At 41.5% G+C, this 18,545-nt stretch overlaps 1 protein-coding gene across 2 annotated transcripts in view; it reads right to left on the bottom strand.

The window, feature by feature from the left end:
* Positions 1-8,792: 8,792 nt before the first annotated feature.
* Positions 8,793-18,545, bottom strand: part of atp7b (ATPase copper transporting beta) — a 40,186-nt gene continuing 30,433 nt past the window's right edge. For both annotated transcript variants that reach the window (XM_062043483.1, XM_062043489.1), the window contains 11 exons: positions 14,609-14,763; positions 12,740-12,874; positions 12,471-12,665; positions 12,211-12,393; positions 11,958-12,141; positions 11,725-11,865; positions 11,030-11,172; positions 10,757-10,960; positions 10,573-10,690; positions 10,377-10,479; positions 8,793-9,103 (listed from right to left, as the gene is read on the bottom strand). In XM_062043483.1, coding sequence (XP_061899467.1) covers positions 8,872-9,103; positions 10,377-10,479; positions 10,573-10,690; positions 10,757-10,960; positions 11,030-11,172; positions 11,725-11,865; positions 11,958-12,141; positions 12,211-12,393; positions 12,471-12,665; positions 12,740-12,874; positions 14,609-14,763 — 1,793 coding nt within the window. In that variant the 3' untranslated portion in view covers positions 8,793-8,871. The remainder of the gene's footprint in view (positions 9,104-10,376; positions 10,480-10,572; positions 10,691-10,756; positions 10,961-11,029; positions 11,173-11,724; positions 11,866-11,957; positions 12,142-12,210; positions 12,394-12,470; positions 12,666-12,739; positions 12,875-14,608; positions 14,764-18,545) is intronic.

The raw sequence follows: 18,545 nt of genomic DNA, 5'->3' as shown, positions 1-18,545 counted from the left end.
ATATATATATATTTATTTTATTTACATAGAAAAAAATAAATAAATACTTGAATTTCAGTGTTCCGGTGGCTATCCACTAGATGGCAGTATTGTCCTGTTTAACTTCTCCGTTCATGATGAGTATATCATTTCGGCCACCGTGTTCAATGGAGAAGTCTGTTCTAAAAAATTTACAGGCAACATACACCTTCCCCTTCAAACTGTCCTGGATGAACTGAAATTCTTGTTTTCATTTGTTTTGGAACTTGCAAGCGTATTTCTTCATCTTGCTCGTCGACGGCGTTGCCATGTGATGTCTGTAATTTCCTCGTTCTTCTGCTTTGTCTCCTTGTTGTGTGCGCAGTTGTACACTCTACTCTCTAAAAGCCCTAGATGTTATGACATCATTGGGCAGGCAAGCTGTTTATATTGTGGGAAAGCGGACGTGAGAACAGGCTGTCCCCACTCAGTCTCAGGTCCGCATTGAGCTGGAGGGGGCGTGGCCTCCAGCTCCGGCTGAATACCGGGAGTTTGTCGGGAGAAAATCTCTGCCGGGAGGTTGTCGGGAGAGGCGCTGAATACTGGGATTCTCCCGCTAAAAACGGGAGGGTTGGCAAGTATGAATTAATGCCAGGTCATAAATCAAAGTAGAAATGGTTGCAACTGCAGCTTTCTTCACACTGGTAATGTAGAAACTAACCCAAAGATCATTTGAGCCATTTGGATTGCACAAAAAAATATTTTTTATACATAATTGCATACAGGCAGTCCTCATTTAACAATGCTAAGTATAGTTTGCTAAGTTTGCTAAGAAACTGCTGTCCTAAATGTGTCCACTAGATGTCGCAATAGCAATTATTTACGAGGGTGTGTAAACTTTTGATGGCGACTGTAACAGGATAACGCATATATTTATCATGTGTTTTGAAAACGCCTACAAAAAAGTGGGACCCCAAAAATGTACTGTTAATGTCCCCGGGACCCCATTTAGAAAATTCCTAGGGCCAACACTGATGGGAGTATTGGTGCGTGCAAAACAGCAGCAGGCGGCTGTGGCCTGCGGGCCGCTTCTGATACTAATCAAATAGTGTTAGACGTTAGGCGCGGTTGGGAGAGTGGCCGTGCCAGCAATCTGAGGGTTCCTGGTTCGATCCCCACCTTCTACCAACCTCGTCACGTCCGTTGTGTCCTTGAGCAAGACACTTCACCCTTGCTCCAGATGGGTGGTGGTTAGGGCCTTGGATTGCAGCTCCCGCCACCAATGTGTGAATGTGTGTGTGAATGGGTGAATGTGGAAATAGAGTCAAAGCGCTTTGAGTATGTAGTGGATTGTCCGACGCTTAAAAAGCAACAAAAGTGAATTTTAGTACAACAAGTTTATTTACTCATAGTCAAAAGTGCATAAGTTGGATTGTTTTGTCCCTGCAAACAAACAGCCGACCTCCGGAGGACAGACAAAAAAGCAATCTCTCCAGAGTCCTGGTCTCCTGGCCATTTTATCTGTTTCTTCGTGCGTCACTCTGTTTTTTCTCGTGCGTCACGGTCTTGTGGTCTTCGACATGTTTGTTTTGCAACATCCTTGAATCCCTTAATCATACTTAGACAATCAAAACATTCTGTAGACAGGTTGGCACGACTTCATATTCAACTTTGTCCCACAAATGGCACAGAATATAAGAGAAATGAAATGAGCGTACATTCTTGACAGACATGAAATATAGTTCAAAGGTCAGAAATTCTACTACAGTACCTTGAAGGTAGAAAAGTGCTATACAAGTATAACCCATTTACCATTTATTAGATAATAGATCATTGACTTTGACACATTAGACTCATTTGGATCTTAGTAGCCTAAGTGAAAATACGGAAGAGCTCGATTTACGACCCAACCAGCTTGTCTTTTTATCTCCACCAATCTCCTGGCATTCTGACCACATTTTAGATGCAAACCCCGTTTCCATATGAGTTGGGAAATTGTGTTAGATGTAAATATAAACGGAATACAATGATTTGCAAATCCTTTTCAACCCATATTCAGTTGAATATGCTACAAAGACAACATATTTGATGTTCAAACTGATAAACATTTTATTTTTTTTTGCAAATAATCATTAACTTTAGAATTTGATGGCAGCAACACGTGACAAAGAAGTTGGGAAAGGTGGCAATAAATACTGATAAAGTTGAGGAATGCTCATCAAAGACTTATTTGGAACATCCCACAGGTGTGCAGGCTAATTGGGAACAGGTGGGTGCCATGATTGGGTATAAAAGTAGCTTCCATGAAATGCTCAGTCATTCACAAACAAGGATGGGGCGAGGGTCACCACTTTGTCAACAAATGCCTGAGCAAATTGTTGAACAGTTTAAGAAAAACCTTTCTCAACCAGCTATTGCAAGGAATTTAGGGATTTCACCATCTACGCTCCGTAATATCATCAAAGGGTTCAGAGAATCTGGAGAAATCACTGCACGTAAGCAGCTAAGCCCGTGACCTTCCATCCCTCAGGCTGTACTGCATCAACAAGCCACATCAGTGTGTAAAGGATATCACCACATGGGCTCAGGAACACTTCAGAAACCCAAAGTCAGTAACTACAGTTGGTCGCTACATCTGCAAGTGCAAGTTAAAACTCTCCTATGCAAGGCGAAAACCGTTTATCAACAACACCCGGAAACGCTGTCGGCTTCGCTGGGCCCGAGCTCATCTAAGATGGACTGATACAAAGTGGAAAAGTGTTCTGTGGTCTGACGAGTCCACATTTCAAATTGTTTTTGGAAACTGTGGACGTCGTGTCCTCCGGACCAAAGAGGAAAAGAACCATCCGGATTGTTCTAGGCGCAAAGTGTAAAAGCCAGCATGTGTGATGGTATGGGGGTGTATTAGTGGCCAAGACATGGGTAACTTACACATCTGTGAAGGCACCATTAATGCTGAAAGGTACATACAGGTTTTGGAGCAACATATGTTGCCATCCAAGTTACCATGGACGCCCCTGCTTATTTCAGCAAGACAATGCCAAGCCACGTGTTACATCAACGTGGCTTCATAGTAAAAGAGTGCGGGTACTAGACTGGCCTGCCTGTAGTCCAGACCTGTCTTCCATTGAAAATGTGTAAAGTCTAAAATAGCACAAGGGAGACCCCCGGACTGTAGAACAACTTAAGCTGTACATCAAGCAAGAATGGGAAAGAATTCCACCTGAGAAGCTTCAAAAATGTGTCTCCTCAGTTCCCAAACCTTTACTGAGTGTCATTAAAAGGAAAGGCCATGCAACACAGTGGTGAACATGCCCTTTCCCAACTACTTTGGCACGTGTTGCAGCCATGAAATTCTAAATTAATTATTATTTGCAGTTTGAACATCAAATATGTTGTCTTTGTAGTGCATTCAATTGAATATGGATTGAAAAGGATCTGCAAATCATTGTATTCCGTTTATATTTACATCCAACACAATTTCCCAACTCATATGGAAACGGGGTTTGCACGTGACAAATGCCAAAGGGCACAAGTTGGGATGTAAAATTCAACGTGTAGGCTCTAGAGCAGGGGTCACCAACCTTTTTGAAACCAAGAGCTACTTCTTGGGTAGTGATTAATGCGAAGGGCTACCAGTTTGATACACACTTAAATAAATTGCCAGAAATAGCCAATTTGCTCAATTTACCTTTAACTCTATGTTATTATTAATAATTAATGATATTTACACTTAATTGAACGGTTTAAAAGAGGAGAAAACCCGAAAAAAATGACAATTAAATTTTGAAACATAGTTTATCTTCAATTTCGACTCTTTAAAATTCAAAATTCAACCGAGAAAAAGAAGAGAAAAACTAGCTAATTCGAATCTTTTTGAAAAAATTTAAAAAATAATTTATGGAACATCATTAGTAATTTTTCCTGATTAAGATTAATTTTAGAATTTTGATGACATGTTTTAAATAGGTTTAAATTCCAATCTACACTTTGTTAGAATATATAACAAATTGGACCAAGCTATATTTCTAACAAAGACAAATCATTATTTCTTCTAGATTTTCCAGAACAAAAATTTTAAAAGAAATTCAAAAGACTTTGAAATAAGATTTAAATTTGATTCTACAGATTTTCTAGATTTGCCAGAATACTTTTTTTGAATTTTAATCATAATACGTTTGAAGAAATATTTCACAAATATTCTTCGTCGAAAAAACAGAAGCTAAAATGAAGAATTAAATTAAAATGTATTTATTATTCTTTACAATAAAAAAAATACATTTACTTGAACATTGATTTAAATTGTCAGGAAAGAAGAGGAAGGAATTTAAAAGGTAAAAAGGTATATGTGTTTAAAAATCCTAAAATCATTTTTAAGGTTGTATTTTTTCTCTAAAATTGTCTTTCTGAAAGTTATAAGAAGCAAAGTAAAAAAATTAATGAATTTATTTAAACAAAAGAAGACCAAGTCTTTAAAATATTTTCTTGGATTTTCAAATTCTATTTGAGTTTTGTCTCTCTTAGAATTAAAAATGTCGGAAAAGCGAGACCAGCTTGCTAGTAAATAAATAAAATTTAAAAAATAGAGGCAGCTCACTGGTAAGTGCTGCTATTTGAGCTATTTTTAGAACAGGCCAGCGGGCTACTCATCTGGTCCTTACGGGCTACCTGGTGCCCGCGGGCACCACGTTGGTGACCCCTGCTCTAGAGGGAGGCATCGTGTCGTACAAATACATCCTGCAAGACAGGACGTTGAATGCAGAATTGATACTCTACTCAAATTTGATCATGTTGCTTTATAGATATAGACCTTTTGAAAGGGGTCTCTGTACAGTACTCTGTTTTGCAGAGAGACGTCCAGCCTCGATCTCTGGCTGGTGAGGTCATTTCATCAAAAGCTGATGCAGCTTTTCAGTTGGCCAGCACACAGCAACAAACAGCTCGCTTTCGTACGTCTGTGGAGGGTTGGGGGGTTGGGGGGGTGTTAAAAACAGCTGCATTGCATCGGAGTGTGCCTCTGCAGAGCGAGGGCTTTAATCCCGAGGGTTCCTGTAAATACTCTTAATCCAGTCTTCCTGCCACTCTCGGGGTCAGACCTTCCCCGTTTGCAGAGTAGCCCCCCCCCAAAAAAAAGTCCTTACTTTGCTTTTCTGTGTGCACATACAATATTTAGTCTAACAATGCCCTGACTGCCCCTGAACGCAAAAAGGGGGAAGGCATGTCACTTAGGGCTAAAGGACAGTGTGCACTCATCTCGTCAACATCACAGACATATGTTAGATTGGAGCCTGACCCGCGCAAGTCTCGGACATTGGTGTCCTCATGCCAACGAGACCTTGTAGGCTCCTCAAAGTCGAAGAGCGGCGTCTTGACAAATGTGTCCGCCCGCGTGAAAACAACAAAACAAACGTCGTCGACGTCTCAAAGTCGGCGACGGCGCACGAGACGCTCGTCCCGCGCAAAGGTCACGGGACTGTGAGGAGGCACTTTTTGCCGTTCTGGGATGGCACTGAACGACTGGAAGAATCTGCCTCTTCGCTGGCTGTGATTGGCAATGAAAAAGCTAAGGAAGCAAAGGCTCCACAGTGTGTGGTGTCTGTACCAGGGGCCCCCAGACTTTTTGACTCGGGGGGCCGCATTGGGTTGAAACAATTTGGCCGGACTGTGTATATATATATATATATATATATATATATATATATATATATATATATATATATATATATATATATATATACACTACCGTTCAAAAGTTTGGGGTCACATTGAAATGTCCTTATTTTTGAAGGAAAAGCACTTTACTTTTCAATGAAGATAACGTTAAACTAGTCTTAACTTGAAAGAAATACACTCTATACATTGCTAATGTGGTAAATGACTATTCTAGCTGCAAATGTCTGGTTTTTGGTGCAATATCTACATAGGTGTATAGAGGCCCATTTCCAGCAACCATCACTCCAGTGTTCTAATGGTACAATGTGTTTGCTCATTGGCTCAGAAGGCTAATTGATGATTAGAAAACCCTTGTGCAATCATGTTCACACATCTGAAAACAGTTTAGCTCGTTACAGAAGCTACAAAACTGACCTTCCTTTGAGCAGATTGAGTTTCTGGAGCATCACATTTGTGGGGGTCAATTAAACGCTCAAAATGGCCAGAAAAAGAGAACTTTCATCTGGAACTCGACAGTCTATTTTTGTTCTTAGAAATGAAGGCTATTCCACAAGATTGTTTGGGTGACCCCAAACTTTTGAACGGTAGTGTATATATATATATATATATATGTATATATATATATATATATATATATATATATATATATATATATATATATATATATATATATATATATATAGTCAAGGTTTCTGCGGTTTATCCGTTATACAGTGCTCAATACCAGGGTAGAGCGGAATATACGTTAGGTCAGAAAAAACACAGAGGCTATATCATCCCTACAAGCCTGTTTCGCAGGTTTCCCTGCTCGTCAGAAGGGAAACCTGTGAAACAGGCTTATAGGGATGATATAGCCTTTGTGTTTTTTCTGACCTAATGTGTATATATATATATATATATATATATATATATATATATATATATATATATATATATATATATATATATATATATATATATATATATATATATATATATATTCAGGGTGTGGGAAAAAATCGATTCGAATTCGAATTGCGATTCTCACGTTGTGCGATTCAGAATCGATTCTCATTTTTTAAAAATCGATTTATTTATTTTTTTAATATAATTATTATTTTTTTTTTATTATTAATCAATCCAACAAAACAATACACATCAATGCCATAACAATGCAATCCAATTCCAAAACTAAACCCGACCCAGCAACTGCTATGTTGAAATTGTTACTAATATTGATGCTGTTGTTGATAATATTCATTTTTGTCTCACTACTTTTAGATTGTTCCGTGTCATGTTTGTGTGTCCTCAATTGCTCTTAATTGCTCTGTTTATTGCTATTCTGAATGTTGCTGGGTCGGGTTTTGTTTTGAAATTGTATTGCATTATTATGGTATTGTTGTGTATTGTTTTCATTTAAAAAAAATAATAATAATAAAATAAAATTTAAATAAAAATCGTTTTTGAATCGAGAATCGTGTTGAATTGAAAAAAAAAAATCGATTCTGAATCGAATCGTGACCCCAAGAATCGATTTTGAATCGAATCGTGGGACACCCAAAGATTCCCAGCCCTAATATATATATATATATATATATATATATATATATATATATATATATAGAGGCTCCAGCACCCATAAGGCAGGACCAGTCAACGCTTCAAAATTTGTCCCACGGACCGGGGTTTGGGGGGTATTTATTTTATTTATTAATTTTTTTTCATAAAGAAATACAATCATGTGTGCTTACGGACTGTATACCTGCAGACTGTATTGATCTATATTGATATATAATGTATATATTGTGTTTTTTATGTTGATTTAATAAAATACAAAATAAAAAAAATAAAACATTTATTTTTTTATTTTTTTTATTTCTTGTGCGGCCCGGTACCAATCGGTCCTGGTGGTTGGGGACCACTGCCATAAGGGACAAGCGGTAGAAAATGGATAGATGGGAATATATATATAAATGCATTTTTAGACTATATGATTTGCCTGAGCGGCTAGGAGACCCCGAGAATAACAAGCGATAAAAAGTGAATTAAAAAGGACAGATTTAAAAAATAATTATAACATTTTTTTTTTTTAAACTTGGGACTTCTCGTGGGCCGGATTTTTAACTGTAGTTTGGGGACCCCTGGTCTATACATTCATGGCTGTACATTTGTTGCTCTTCTATTCTCATTTTTAATCCAATTTGGTTGTGTATTGTCTTGTTACATATATTGTAATATTGTACATGGTAATTAGGATTTGGTATATATTAAATATATTACATAAATATATAATAAAATAGCAGTATATATTATATGATGTTTATATATAATATGTAAATATTACATATGTTATATTTCATATTGCTACTATGATACCGTGGAGGGGGGCGTGGCCTGCGGGCCTGCAGCGAAGCGGGGTGTGCCAGGACCGGCCTCGAAATCAGCGGCAGGTGCGTAGATGGCCCACCTGGGCCTTGTTATCTAATCACCCGTCGCTCTGTTTTATAAGCAGCAGCCAGGAGGAGAGACGTTGTTGGAGTTGGAGGGAAGCTGGAGTGAGAGCACGAGCGTGACGGCCATAGATCAACACTTGCTGGAGAGCAACTAAGAGACTGTATTGAAGACAAATAAATATATATTGTGAACCTGAACCGGGCTCTCATGTCGGTGTGTGGTGGTCCGAAGAACCCACTGGGGCGCAACGTCCACAGATACATTTGTAGTCTACTTAATACCTTGCATTATCCTTTCCATCCTTTGAAACTGAGCTACTGTGTGGAACAATTTTCCTTGTGGATCAATAAAGTTAGTCTATATGAAATCAAAATCATAAAATCTGTCTACTCTGATGTATTCTATTCCAGTGGTTCTCCAACTTTTTTTTTTTACCAAGTACCACTGTAGTGAGCAAAATACAGTAGCGTAGTAGGCCTAAATGTTTAGTAAAAACAAGGCATGAGTTTTTCTTTAACACGTTTATTTAATATTTTTGGCCCCTGTAACATTACACACAGTTTGAACAGTAACACTGTTTGAATATAGGGTAATAAAACACTGTACTTTAATGAAGTGATTATTTGGCGTACCACTAGATGGGGCCCCGCACCACTAGTGGTAAACGTACCACAGTTCAAGGCTCATTGTTGTATTCTATTCCACACACAACGTATCACACGACAGAGTTTTACATTAAAAGTGTTTATTTACATGAATATACAAGAGATGTAACACTTATTAAAGTCCGCTATGGTTCTCCGTTGTCTAAAGATCAAGGAGGGCGGGCTGGTTCTGCTTGTGGATAGAGTTCATTGGCACCGGTGTCTGAGTGGAAATGGCGGCCGGTGGCATGCGGATGATGTCGTGCTGTTCCAAAGAAGCCGGACCGCAACCCCGGCCTTCCAGTTTCGGATAAATGCTGATCTCCGAGGACCGCAGGCTGCGCATCACGCCTCTCGCTCTGACCTCGTACAACTCCACTGAGGTCTTCTTGTAGCTACAGGGAAACATGTCATACACAGATTTGAGATGAAACGTGCATAGACTGTTTACATTCAATGGACCCCACTATCCAGTTACGATATTGGTTGCTTTTTTCGGAGGAAGCAGTCAAATTCGACAGAAAACTGGCATCATTTGATTTTACAGTAACCAGCACCCAGTAGTACTGACAGAATTTGCTCTGCACCTATGAAAGTACTGATATGGGTACTGACGGAAGGAGATTTTTTTACATATATCCATATTTAAGTGTTACTTCTTTACTTCCATAGTCATATTACAAAATAGCTAGTATTCTTCCTTCTTTCTAGTCTGCAAAGTAATGTGTGTCGGCCTTCTAGCATTGGAATGCAGGGAGTAGAGATAACTCAGGGAGTAGCCAAAACAACGAGGGTGGGAGCGAGGGACAGAGGGAAGAACACAGCACTTCCGTGGTTTTGGGGGAGATCGATCTTGGCTGGGCGAGGGAACGCTTCTGTACTGGATTGGTCTCACGTTTGTCTTCAAAGCTTTGAGAATAAACCACAAAATACCAACTACTGCCTGGTGATCAATATAAACTTCAGCTTATGTGCCATGAAAAGAACTTGGGAGTGACCAGCAACTTAAAATCCCTGGGAGGAAGAGCTGGTCAACGCAACAGTACCCATCCCTAGACTCAAGTAAATGTGAAGCTTTAGTTCCAAATAAAGTACTGAATTCGGTACCCATCCCTAGACTCAAGTAAATGTGAAGCTTAAATTCCAAATAAAGTACTGAATTCGGTACCCATCCTTAGACTCAAGTAAATGTGAAGCTTTAGTTCCAAATAAAGTACTGAATTCGGTACCCATCCCTAGACTCAAGCAAATGTGAAGCTTTAGTTCCAAATAAAGTACTGAATTCGGTACCCATCCCTAGACTTCATTGATTGATTGATTGATTGAGACTTTTATTAGTAGGTTGCACAGTGAAGTACATATTCCGTACAATTGACCACTAAATGGTAACACCCGAATAAGTTTTTCAACTTGTTTAAGTCGGGGTCCACTTAAATTAAATTAAACTCAAGTAAATGTGAAGCTTTACTTCCAAATAACGTACTGAATTCGGTACCCATCCTTAGACTCAACTAAATGTGAAGCTTTAGTTCCGGATAAAGTACTGAATTTGGTACCCATCCCTAGACTCAAGTAAATGTGAAGCTTTAGTTCCAAATAAAGTACTGAATTCGGTACCAAAATGCCACTAAGATACAAACAAAGTGAGGACTTCTAGTGAGGACTCACAATCTGAGCAGCAAAGATGACAGAACCACAGAAACGGACGAGGCGGCCATCGCGGCTGAGCCCATCCAGGGCTGAAGCACCAGGCCAAGAGGCATGAACACGCCTGCAAAATGCAGACAAAGGTTGAGTGGGCTGCAGGAACCGTGCAGAACCGTTTGGGGTTTGCCGCAGTTCGCCACAGTTTGTAAGTACTCACCTGCAGCGATGGGTATTCCGACGAGGTTGTAGATGAGGGCGAAGACAAAGTTGATCCGTATCCTTTGCACGGTCTTTTTGGACAGCTCAACACTGGCCACTACGTCCAGAAGGTCGTTCTGCGGCACAAACACAGTCATTGTCCCGCAGCAACAGCAACCGTGGTAAGACGAGGCGCCACCCACTCTGATAAGAACGATGTCCGCCGCTTCGATGGCCACGTCGGTGCCCGTGCCGATGGCGATGCCGACATCAGCGCGGGCAAGAGCGGGCGAGTCGTTGACGCCGTCTCCCACCATGGCCACTCGCAGACCTTGTTCCTGGAGCTCCTGCACTTTGGCCACCTTGTGGGAGGGCAACACCTCTGCAAACACCTTCCTGATCCCTACCTGTGGCAAACACACACCGGAACTTGAACTCACCTGGCGGCTTTGTCAGATTCCACAAAGTTCTGTCACCTGCGCAGCGATGGCTTTAGCTGTGCGTCTGTTGTCTCCGGTTATCATGACCACCTCAATGCCCATGCTGCTGAGAGTGTGCACCGCCAAGGCTGACTCCGCCTTCACCGTGTCCGCGATGGCGATCATGGCACACAGTACGCCTGCAGAGAGCCTCTAAATGGTTGGGTGCAGCTGGTCATCATAGTTAATGTACAAACGTTTGTAACTTACAGCAACCATAGAGAAGGTGGCAAGATGGCTTCATGACTCTGGTCTTACATTAAACATTAAGAAAACGGCAACAATCTATTTTGCAAACAAATATAAAATGTCATCCTAGCTGTCTTTGAAACCTACCAAGAGTAAGGCTCGTAAAATTCCACTGTGTAGGGGGGAAAGCAAGATGAAGGTGTTCCTGTGTTCTTTCATGTATGGTAATCAACAGAAAGATATTGTTCTAACTCGAGGACTTCAAAGCGGAGAGAAGACAGGATCTGCCCAATTTCCAGACGACCTCTTTTTGAACCTCCTTTTTGAACTATTTTACGAACTCTTTTTGAACTGACCTTTTCTGTGAATTGTTGTGAGGTGGGGATCGAACCAGGAACCCTCAGGTTGCTGGCACGGCCACTCTCCCAACTGCGCTTAATGTTTCTGTGCATTGTCCCTTCCAATAAAGACTAAACTAAAAACTCAGCTCTTCTTTGTCTCACCATCTATGGCCACCAGAATCGAGGTCTGCCCCTTTGCCTCGTGGCTCGACATGGCGGCATCCACGTCTGCTCCGACATGGTGGCCATTCCTCCTCATCCATTCCCGGTTCCCGATCAGGACGGAGTAACATGAAATCTCACCTGGAAGAAAGGTAAGGAGGTAGTCTTTATCAAAGCATGAACAAAATCCGATCAGAAGTCACTGACCCACCAGGTGCTACAAGGCAACACACCTGTATTCGGGATCTCTGCAGCATCAACTAGGCTACTCTCATCCATGGTTGTCCCTGGCAACAAAAAACGCTCCTCGCTCTGTTGTAGCAACAGATGCTCCACATTAGAAACCCGGCAGCTGATCCCGCAGCCGGGCACCGCTTGAAAGTCCTGGCAGTAACCCAGCACGTCCGTGGTTAGCTCCTGTATGCGCAAACCATCAGATTTATTTTTTAATTGTTCTCATTAGGGCCTGGACTTGTAAACATTCACCTCCTTGCAGTGTTTGGTGACTGCGATGCCTAATGGGTGCTCACTGCTGGCCTCTGCTGTGCCCACCACTGCCAGGATCTTTCTAAGAGGCATGCGGGCCATCTCCCATAGCACCAACACGCGGGTCACCCGGGGCACGCCATTGGTGATGGTACCGGTCTTATCGAACATCACCACATTAATCTGACGGGAGAGCAAATTCCTGTGACCATCTTCATGCGATGCTTGGCGTGAGTGCGACTAACGGCTAAGTGCTTTGCCTTGTGGGCCATCTCCAGTGGCTCGCCTCCTTTGATGAGTATGCCGCTCTGAGCGCCGACCCCGGTGCCCACCATGACCGCGGTCGGGGTAGCCAGTCCGAGAGAACACGGGCATGCGATGGAAAGAACAGTGATAGAGGCCTGGAAGGCGAAGCGGACGATGACCTCTGCCTTGGAAATGTTGGTGTTGTAACCCTTTGGCAAAGATCAGATGAACACTTCATCAGCTGTGTTTTGCATGCGTGTGACTAAGAGGTTTTGGCACCTACCGAGAAGTTATCCCTCACGATGTCAAAGTTGACAAAGCCGACTGCCAGCCACGCCACCAGAGTCAGCAAGGAGACAAAGACGATGAAAGGCACAAAGTATCCGCTGAGTCGGTCAGCAAATTGCTGGATGGGAGCCTGGAGGAAGGGAAACATGTTGGGACAATTAGTACCGTATTTTCCAGACCATAGGGCGCACAGGATTATAAGGCGCACTGCCGATGAGCGGGTCTATTCAGGTTTTTTCATACAAAAAGCGCACCGGATTATAAGGTGCATTAAAGGGGTCATATTATTTATTTATTTTTCTAAATATAAAACACTTCCTTGTGGTCTACATAACATGTAATGGTGGTTCTTTGGTCAAAATGTTGCTTAGATTATGTGTCAGAAAAATGGTATGTAAATTATCAAAAACTTTCCGTTCTGAGTTCCCAATGAACAGACAAGAGGCTGTCTTTGTTGCACCAAGCAAAGGCTTGGAAAATTCCATTATGTACGATGGGAGGAGACGGGAGGGGGTTATCTATTGTCATCGAAGACCTGCTCAAGCTGAATCCAGGACTAGCCCAAGCCCGAGGCATCTTTTTCTTTTGTTTTCAATGTGACCAAAAACAAGAGCTGTTTACATACCCCCCATTCCTTCGGAAGCAGATGTTGTTGTGTAAACAGGGAGTGTCCAAATAAAGGAGGAGACGGAAACCTTTTTTCGTCAGAGCGTGGTGGAAGACTGTACAGAGAGTACAGTCGCCGCGTTTCTCCTCAATATTGAGTCCAAATATAATTCTGTCTCTGTTTTATTCTTTGCTTCTTGTCTTGTTTAATAGATGTCATCAGTGTTTGAACCTGACATTATGTTTTACAGATCATCTTCAAGCCGCGTTCTGACAGTTGCTTCCGGATGCGCCGTTTTGTGGGCGGTCTTATTTACGTGGCTCTACCTTCGGCAGCGTCTTCTCCCCGTCATCTTTGTTGTAGCGGTGTAGCGTGCAAGGACGGGAGTGGAAGAAGTGTCAAAAGATGGAGCTCACTGTTGTAATGACACTCAGACTTTACTTCAATCAATAACGGAGCAGCATCTCCTCATCCGTGGCTCACTAGAGCAACAACAAGGCCGGAAATGTGTCCCGTGAAAAAACGTCCGACGGGAACTCTCTAACAACTAAAGTTCCTTGGGTGAATAATGTAAACTCACTATACCGGTATGTTTTAGCGCTTTCATGGCGAGTTTACTGACAGATATAAGTAAGAACTTTACACTACTTTATATTAGAAATGGCAACAGCGGAGGATGAATGTCCCATAACAAGAAGATAGAGAAAAAGAAGAAGCTTATCGACTACGGGGTCGGCACGGACTACAAAGGCGGATTCGCGCACATTTTCAGGACTTACGCAGATCCCAAATACAGATCAGCAGGTACCAGAAGGTAAGAAACGTCTCTTGTGCATGATATTGCGAAACAAAACGCCAGATAATATGTCTTACCTTATACACACACCATAATAATACTCGCATGTTGACGCACATCAAACGATGCCAAAGTCGTACTAAAACATTGAGATAGCCGTGTGTAATGTTCTATATTTTCAATTGAACATATACACATTTGGTGTTGTTTGTTTGAGTCATATTACAGTCTACACATATCTCTTATGTGTGACTGCCATCTACTGGTCACACTTATTTCACCATGTACCAAATAAAATAGCTTCGAGGTCGGTAAGCACAACCACAATTATTCCGTTCATTAGGTGCACCCGGTTATAAGGCGCACTGTCGAGTTTTGAGAAAATGAAAGGATTTTAAGTCCGAAAAATACGGTAAGTGCACCCTTTAGTCTACAGATCTTAAAGTAACACATTCACTCACCTTGGATGTTTGGGCTTCTTCCACCAGTCGTACTATTTGTGAGAGTGTGGTGTCAGCACCAACATGTGTGGCCTCCACAAGAAGAGCGCCGTGAGCGTTGATGGAGCCAGCGATCACCAGGCTGCCCACCCTCTTACTGACCGGCATTGGCTCACCTAACAACAGTGTGCAGGTGTTAGAATAATCATGTATATATATATTATCACACAACTTTAGTATGCTTAAAGTCTGTTGCTATAGTTATTAGCTATTGTGCTCAAGCTGTACTTTTCCTATCTGTGCAAGGACAAAAACTTCTTGTCTGAGGGGTGGCCTCGGCCGCAGATGTTATCTTTGTTTTAGCCCGCTAACCGCCAAGGACTTCAAGGACCTCAACGAAGATAAGACGACAGCACGCAGACGAAGGCGAAATCACAAGGCCCCCAGCACATTCCGTCACGTATTGTGCGTACTGGAGCTGATTTCCATGATATATGTGACCACTCCTTTTAGAGGCGGCCTCAGTGATGTTGACTGGGGAACTCCTGAATAAATAGAGGGACGCGGGAGCTGTGCCTTAGAGCGTAGGGCGAGACTGTGACTAAGTGTGCAGCTCCATGCGTTCTCCTCATGAGCTAAATTGAACTCTGTCTCTGCATGATTCCTTGCTTCTTGTCTGTTTAATAGATGTCATCAGTGTTTGAACCTGACAGGAGGAAATGCACTCGTTTAGCCTCACAGGACGGAAATGGGATGAATTCAATGAACAAACGCAAAACCTCTTGTCATTGACCTTACGTGCGTTCGTAGTAAACCTAAGGAATGTGTGTCATTTATTGCCGGGTTTGTTTGTGTGCAGCTTCCTGTCTGCTGTTTGATGCATGGCCCTGCGATTAATCGACAGTGTTCTCTTGGGGATGCTGCCTTGAAATGTCTGACAGATAGATGGTGCTGCTGAAAGTTCCTTGAATCCTTTATGACATCATGAAGAATCGTAATGTGTCTATCATTTATAAGCAATACAAATAGTTAATAGTATTTATCAAAGCTTTTTATCATTTTTAAATACAACTTACAGAGTGCGAATGTCACACATTTTATTTTGGATGTGATCCAGATGTGTCAGCACCTTAGTATGGGGAACATATTCACCATTACTAAACGTAACCCTAACCCTAACCCTCTAACTTTAACCCTAAGCCGGTAACACTTTAGTATGGGGAACATATTCACCATTACTAAACCTAACCCTAACACTAACCCTAAGCCGGTAACACTAGTATGGGGAACATATTCACCATTACGAAACCTAACCCTTACCCTAACACTTTAGTATGGGGAACATATTCACTATTACTAAACCTAACCCTAACCCTAACCCTCTAACTTTAACCCTAAGCCGGTAACACTTTAGTATGGGGAACATATTCACCATTACTAAACCTAACCCTAACCCTAACACTAACCCTAAGCCGGTAACACTAGTATGGGGAACATATTCACCATTACTAAACCTAACCCTTACCCTAACACTTTAGTATGGGGAACATATTCACCATTACTAACCCTAACCTTAACCCTAACCATCGAACCCTAACCCTAAGCCGGTAACACTAGTATGGGGAACATATTCACCATTGCTAAACCTAACCCTAACCCTCTAACCCTAACCCTAAGCCGGTAACACTTTAGTATGGGAAACATATTCACCATTACTAACCCTAACCTTAACCCTAACCCTCGAACCCTATCCCTAACCCTAAGCCGGTAACACTAGTATGGGGAACATATTCACCATTGCTAAACCTAACCCTAACCCTCTAACCCTAAACCTAAACTGGTAACACTTTAGTATGGGGAACATATTCCCCATTACTAACCCTAACCTTAACCCTAACCCTCGAACCCTAACCCTAAGCTGGTAACACTTCAGTATGGGGAACATATTCACCATTACTAAACCTAACCCTAACCCTCTAACCCTAACCCTAAGCCAATAACACTTTAGTATGGGAAACATATTCACCATTACTAAACCTAACCCTAACCCTCTAACCCTAAACCTAAACTGGTAACACTTTAGTATGGGGAACATATTCACCATTACTAACCCTAACCTTAACCCTAACCCTCGAACCCTAACCCTAAGCTGGTAACACTTCAGTATGGGGAACATATTCACCATTACTAAACCTAACCCTAACCCTCTAACCCTAACCCTAAGCCAATAACACTTTAGTATGGGAAACATATTCACCATTACTAAACCTAACCCTTACCCTAACCCTCTAACCCTAACCCTAAGCCGGTAACACTAGTATGGGGAACATATTCACCATTGCTAAACCTAACCCTAACCCTAACCCTCTAACCCTAAACCTAAACTGGTAACACTTTAGTATGGGGAACATATTCCCCATTACTAACCCTAACCTTAACCCTAACCCTCGAACCCTAACCCTAAGCTGGTAACACTTCAGTATGGGGAACATATTCACCATTACTAAACCTAACCCTAACCCTCTAACCCTAACCCTAAGCCAATAACACTTTAGTATGGGAAACATATTCACCATTACTAAACCTAACCCTAACCCTAACCCTCTAACCCTAAACCTAAACTGGTAACACTTTAGTATGGGGAACATATTCCCCATTACTAACCCTAACCTTAACCCTCGAACCCTAACCCTAAGCTGGTAACACTTTAGTATGGGGAACATATTCACCATTACTAACCCTAACCTTAACCCTCAAACCCTAACCCTAAGCTGGTAACACTTTAGTATGGGGAACATATTCACCATTACTAAACCTAACCCTAACCCTAACCCTCTAACCCTAAACCTAAACTGGTAACACTTTAGTATGGGGAACATATTCACCATTACTAACCCTAACCTTAACCCTAACCCTCGAACCCTAACCCTAAGCTGGTAACACTTTAGTATGGGGAACATATTCACCATTACTAACCCTAACCTTAACCCTAACCCTCGAACCCTAACCCTAAGCTGGTAACACTTTAGTATGGGGAACATATTCACAATTACTAAACCTAACCCCAACCCTAACCAAATAACTTTAAATTAAGTCTTTGTTACTTAGAATATGTTCCCAGTACTAAAGTGTTACCAAACGTTTTAGCAACTGCTATGTAAAGGAAAAGGGGTAGGATTAAATAAGCTCTGTGTCTTCCTACTCCTTTTCCAACGTATTCAATAGAGGAACTGGAAATTGTGATGCATCATGTTGTATGCATGCATGTGTGATGTATCATGTTGTATGCATGCACGTGTGATGTATCATGTTGTATGCATGCATGTGTGATGTATCGAGTTGTATATATGCATGTGTGATGCATCATGTTGTATGCATGCATGTGTGATGTATCATGTTGTATGCATGCATGTGTGATGTATCATGTTGTATGCATGCATGTGTGACGTATCATGTTGTATGCATGCATGTGTGATGCATCATGTTGTACGCATGCACGTGTGATGCATCATGTTGTATGCATGCACGTGTGATGTATCATGTTGTATGCATGCATGTGTGATGTATCATGTTGTATGCATGCATGTGTGATGTATCATGTTGTATGCATGCATGTGTGATGTATCATGTTGTATGCATGCATGTGTGATGTATCATGTTGTACGCATGCATGTGTGATGTATCATGTTGTATGCATGCATGTGTGATGTATCATGTTGTACGCATGCATGTGTGATGTATCATGTTGTACGCATGCATGTGTGATGTATCATGTTGTACGCATGCATGTGTGATGTATCATGTTGTATGCATGCACGTGTGATGCATCATGTTGTATGCATGCATGTGTGATGTATCATGTTGTATGCATGCATGTGTGATGTATCATGTTGTATGCATGCATGTGTGATGTATCATGTTGTATGCATGCATGTGTGATGTATCATGTTGTACGCAT

Source organism: Entelurus aequoreus, linkage group LG01 (genome assembly GCF_033978785.1).
Source record: "Entelurus aequoreus isolate RoL-2023_Sb linkage group LG01, RoL_Eaeq_v1.1, whole genome shotgun sequence".
Taxonomy (NCBI): Eukaryota; Metazoa; Chordata; class Actinopteri; order Syngnathiformes; family Syngnathidae; genus Entelurus; species Entelurus aequoreus.
Note: the sequence above shows the minus strand (reverse complement) of the source record. Positions and strands in the feature narration are given on the sequence as shown.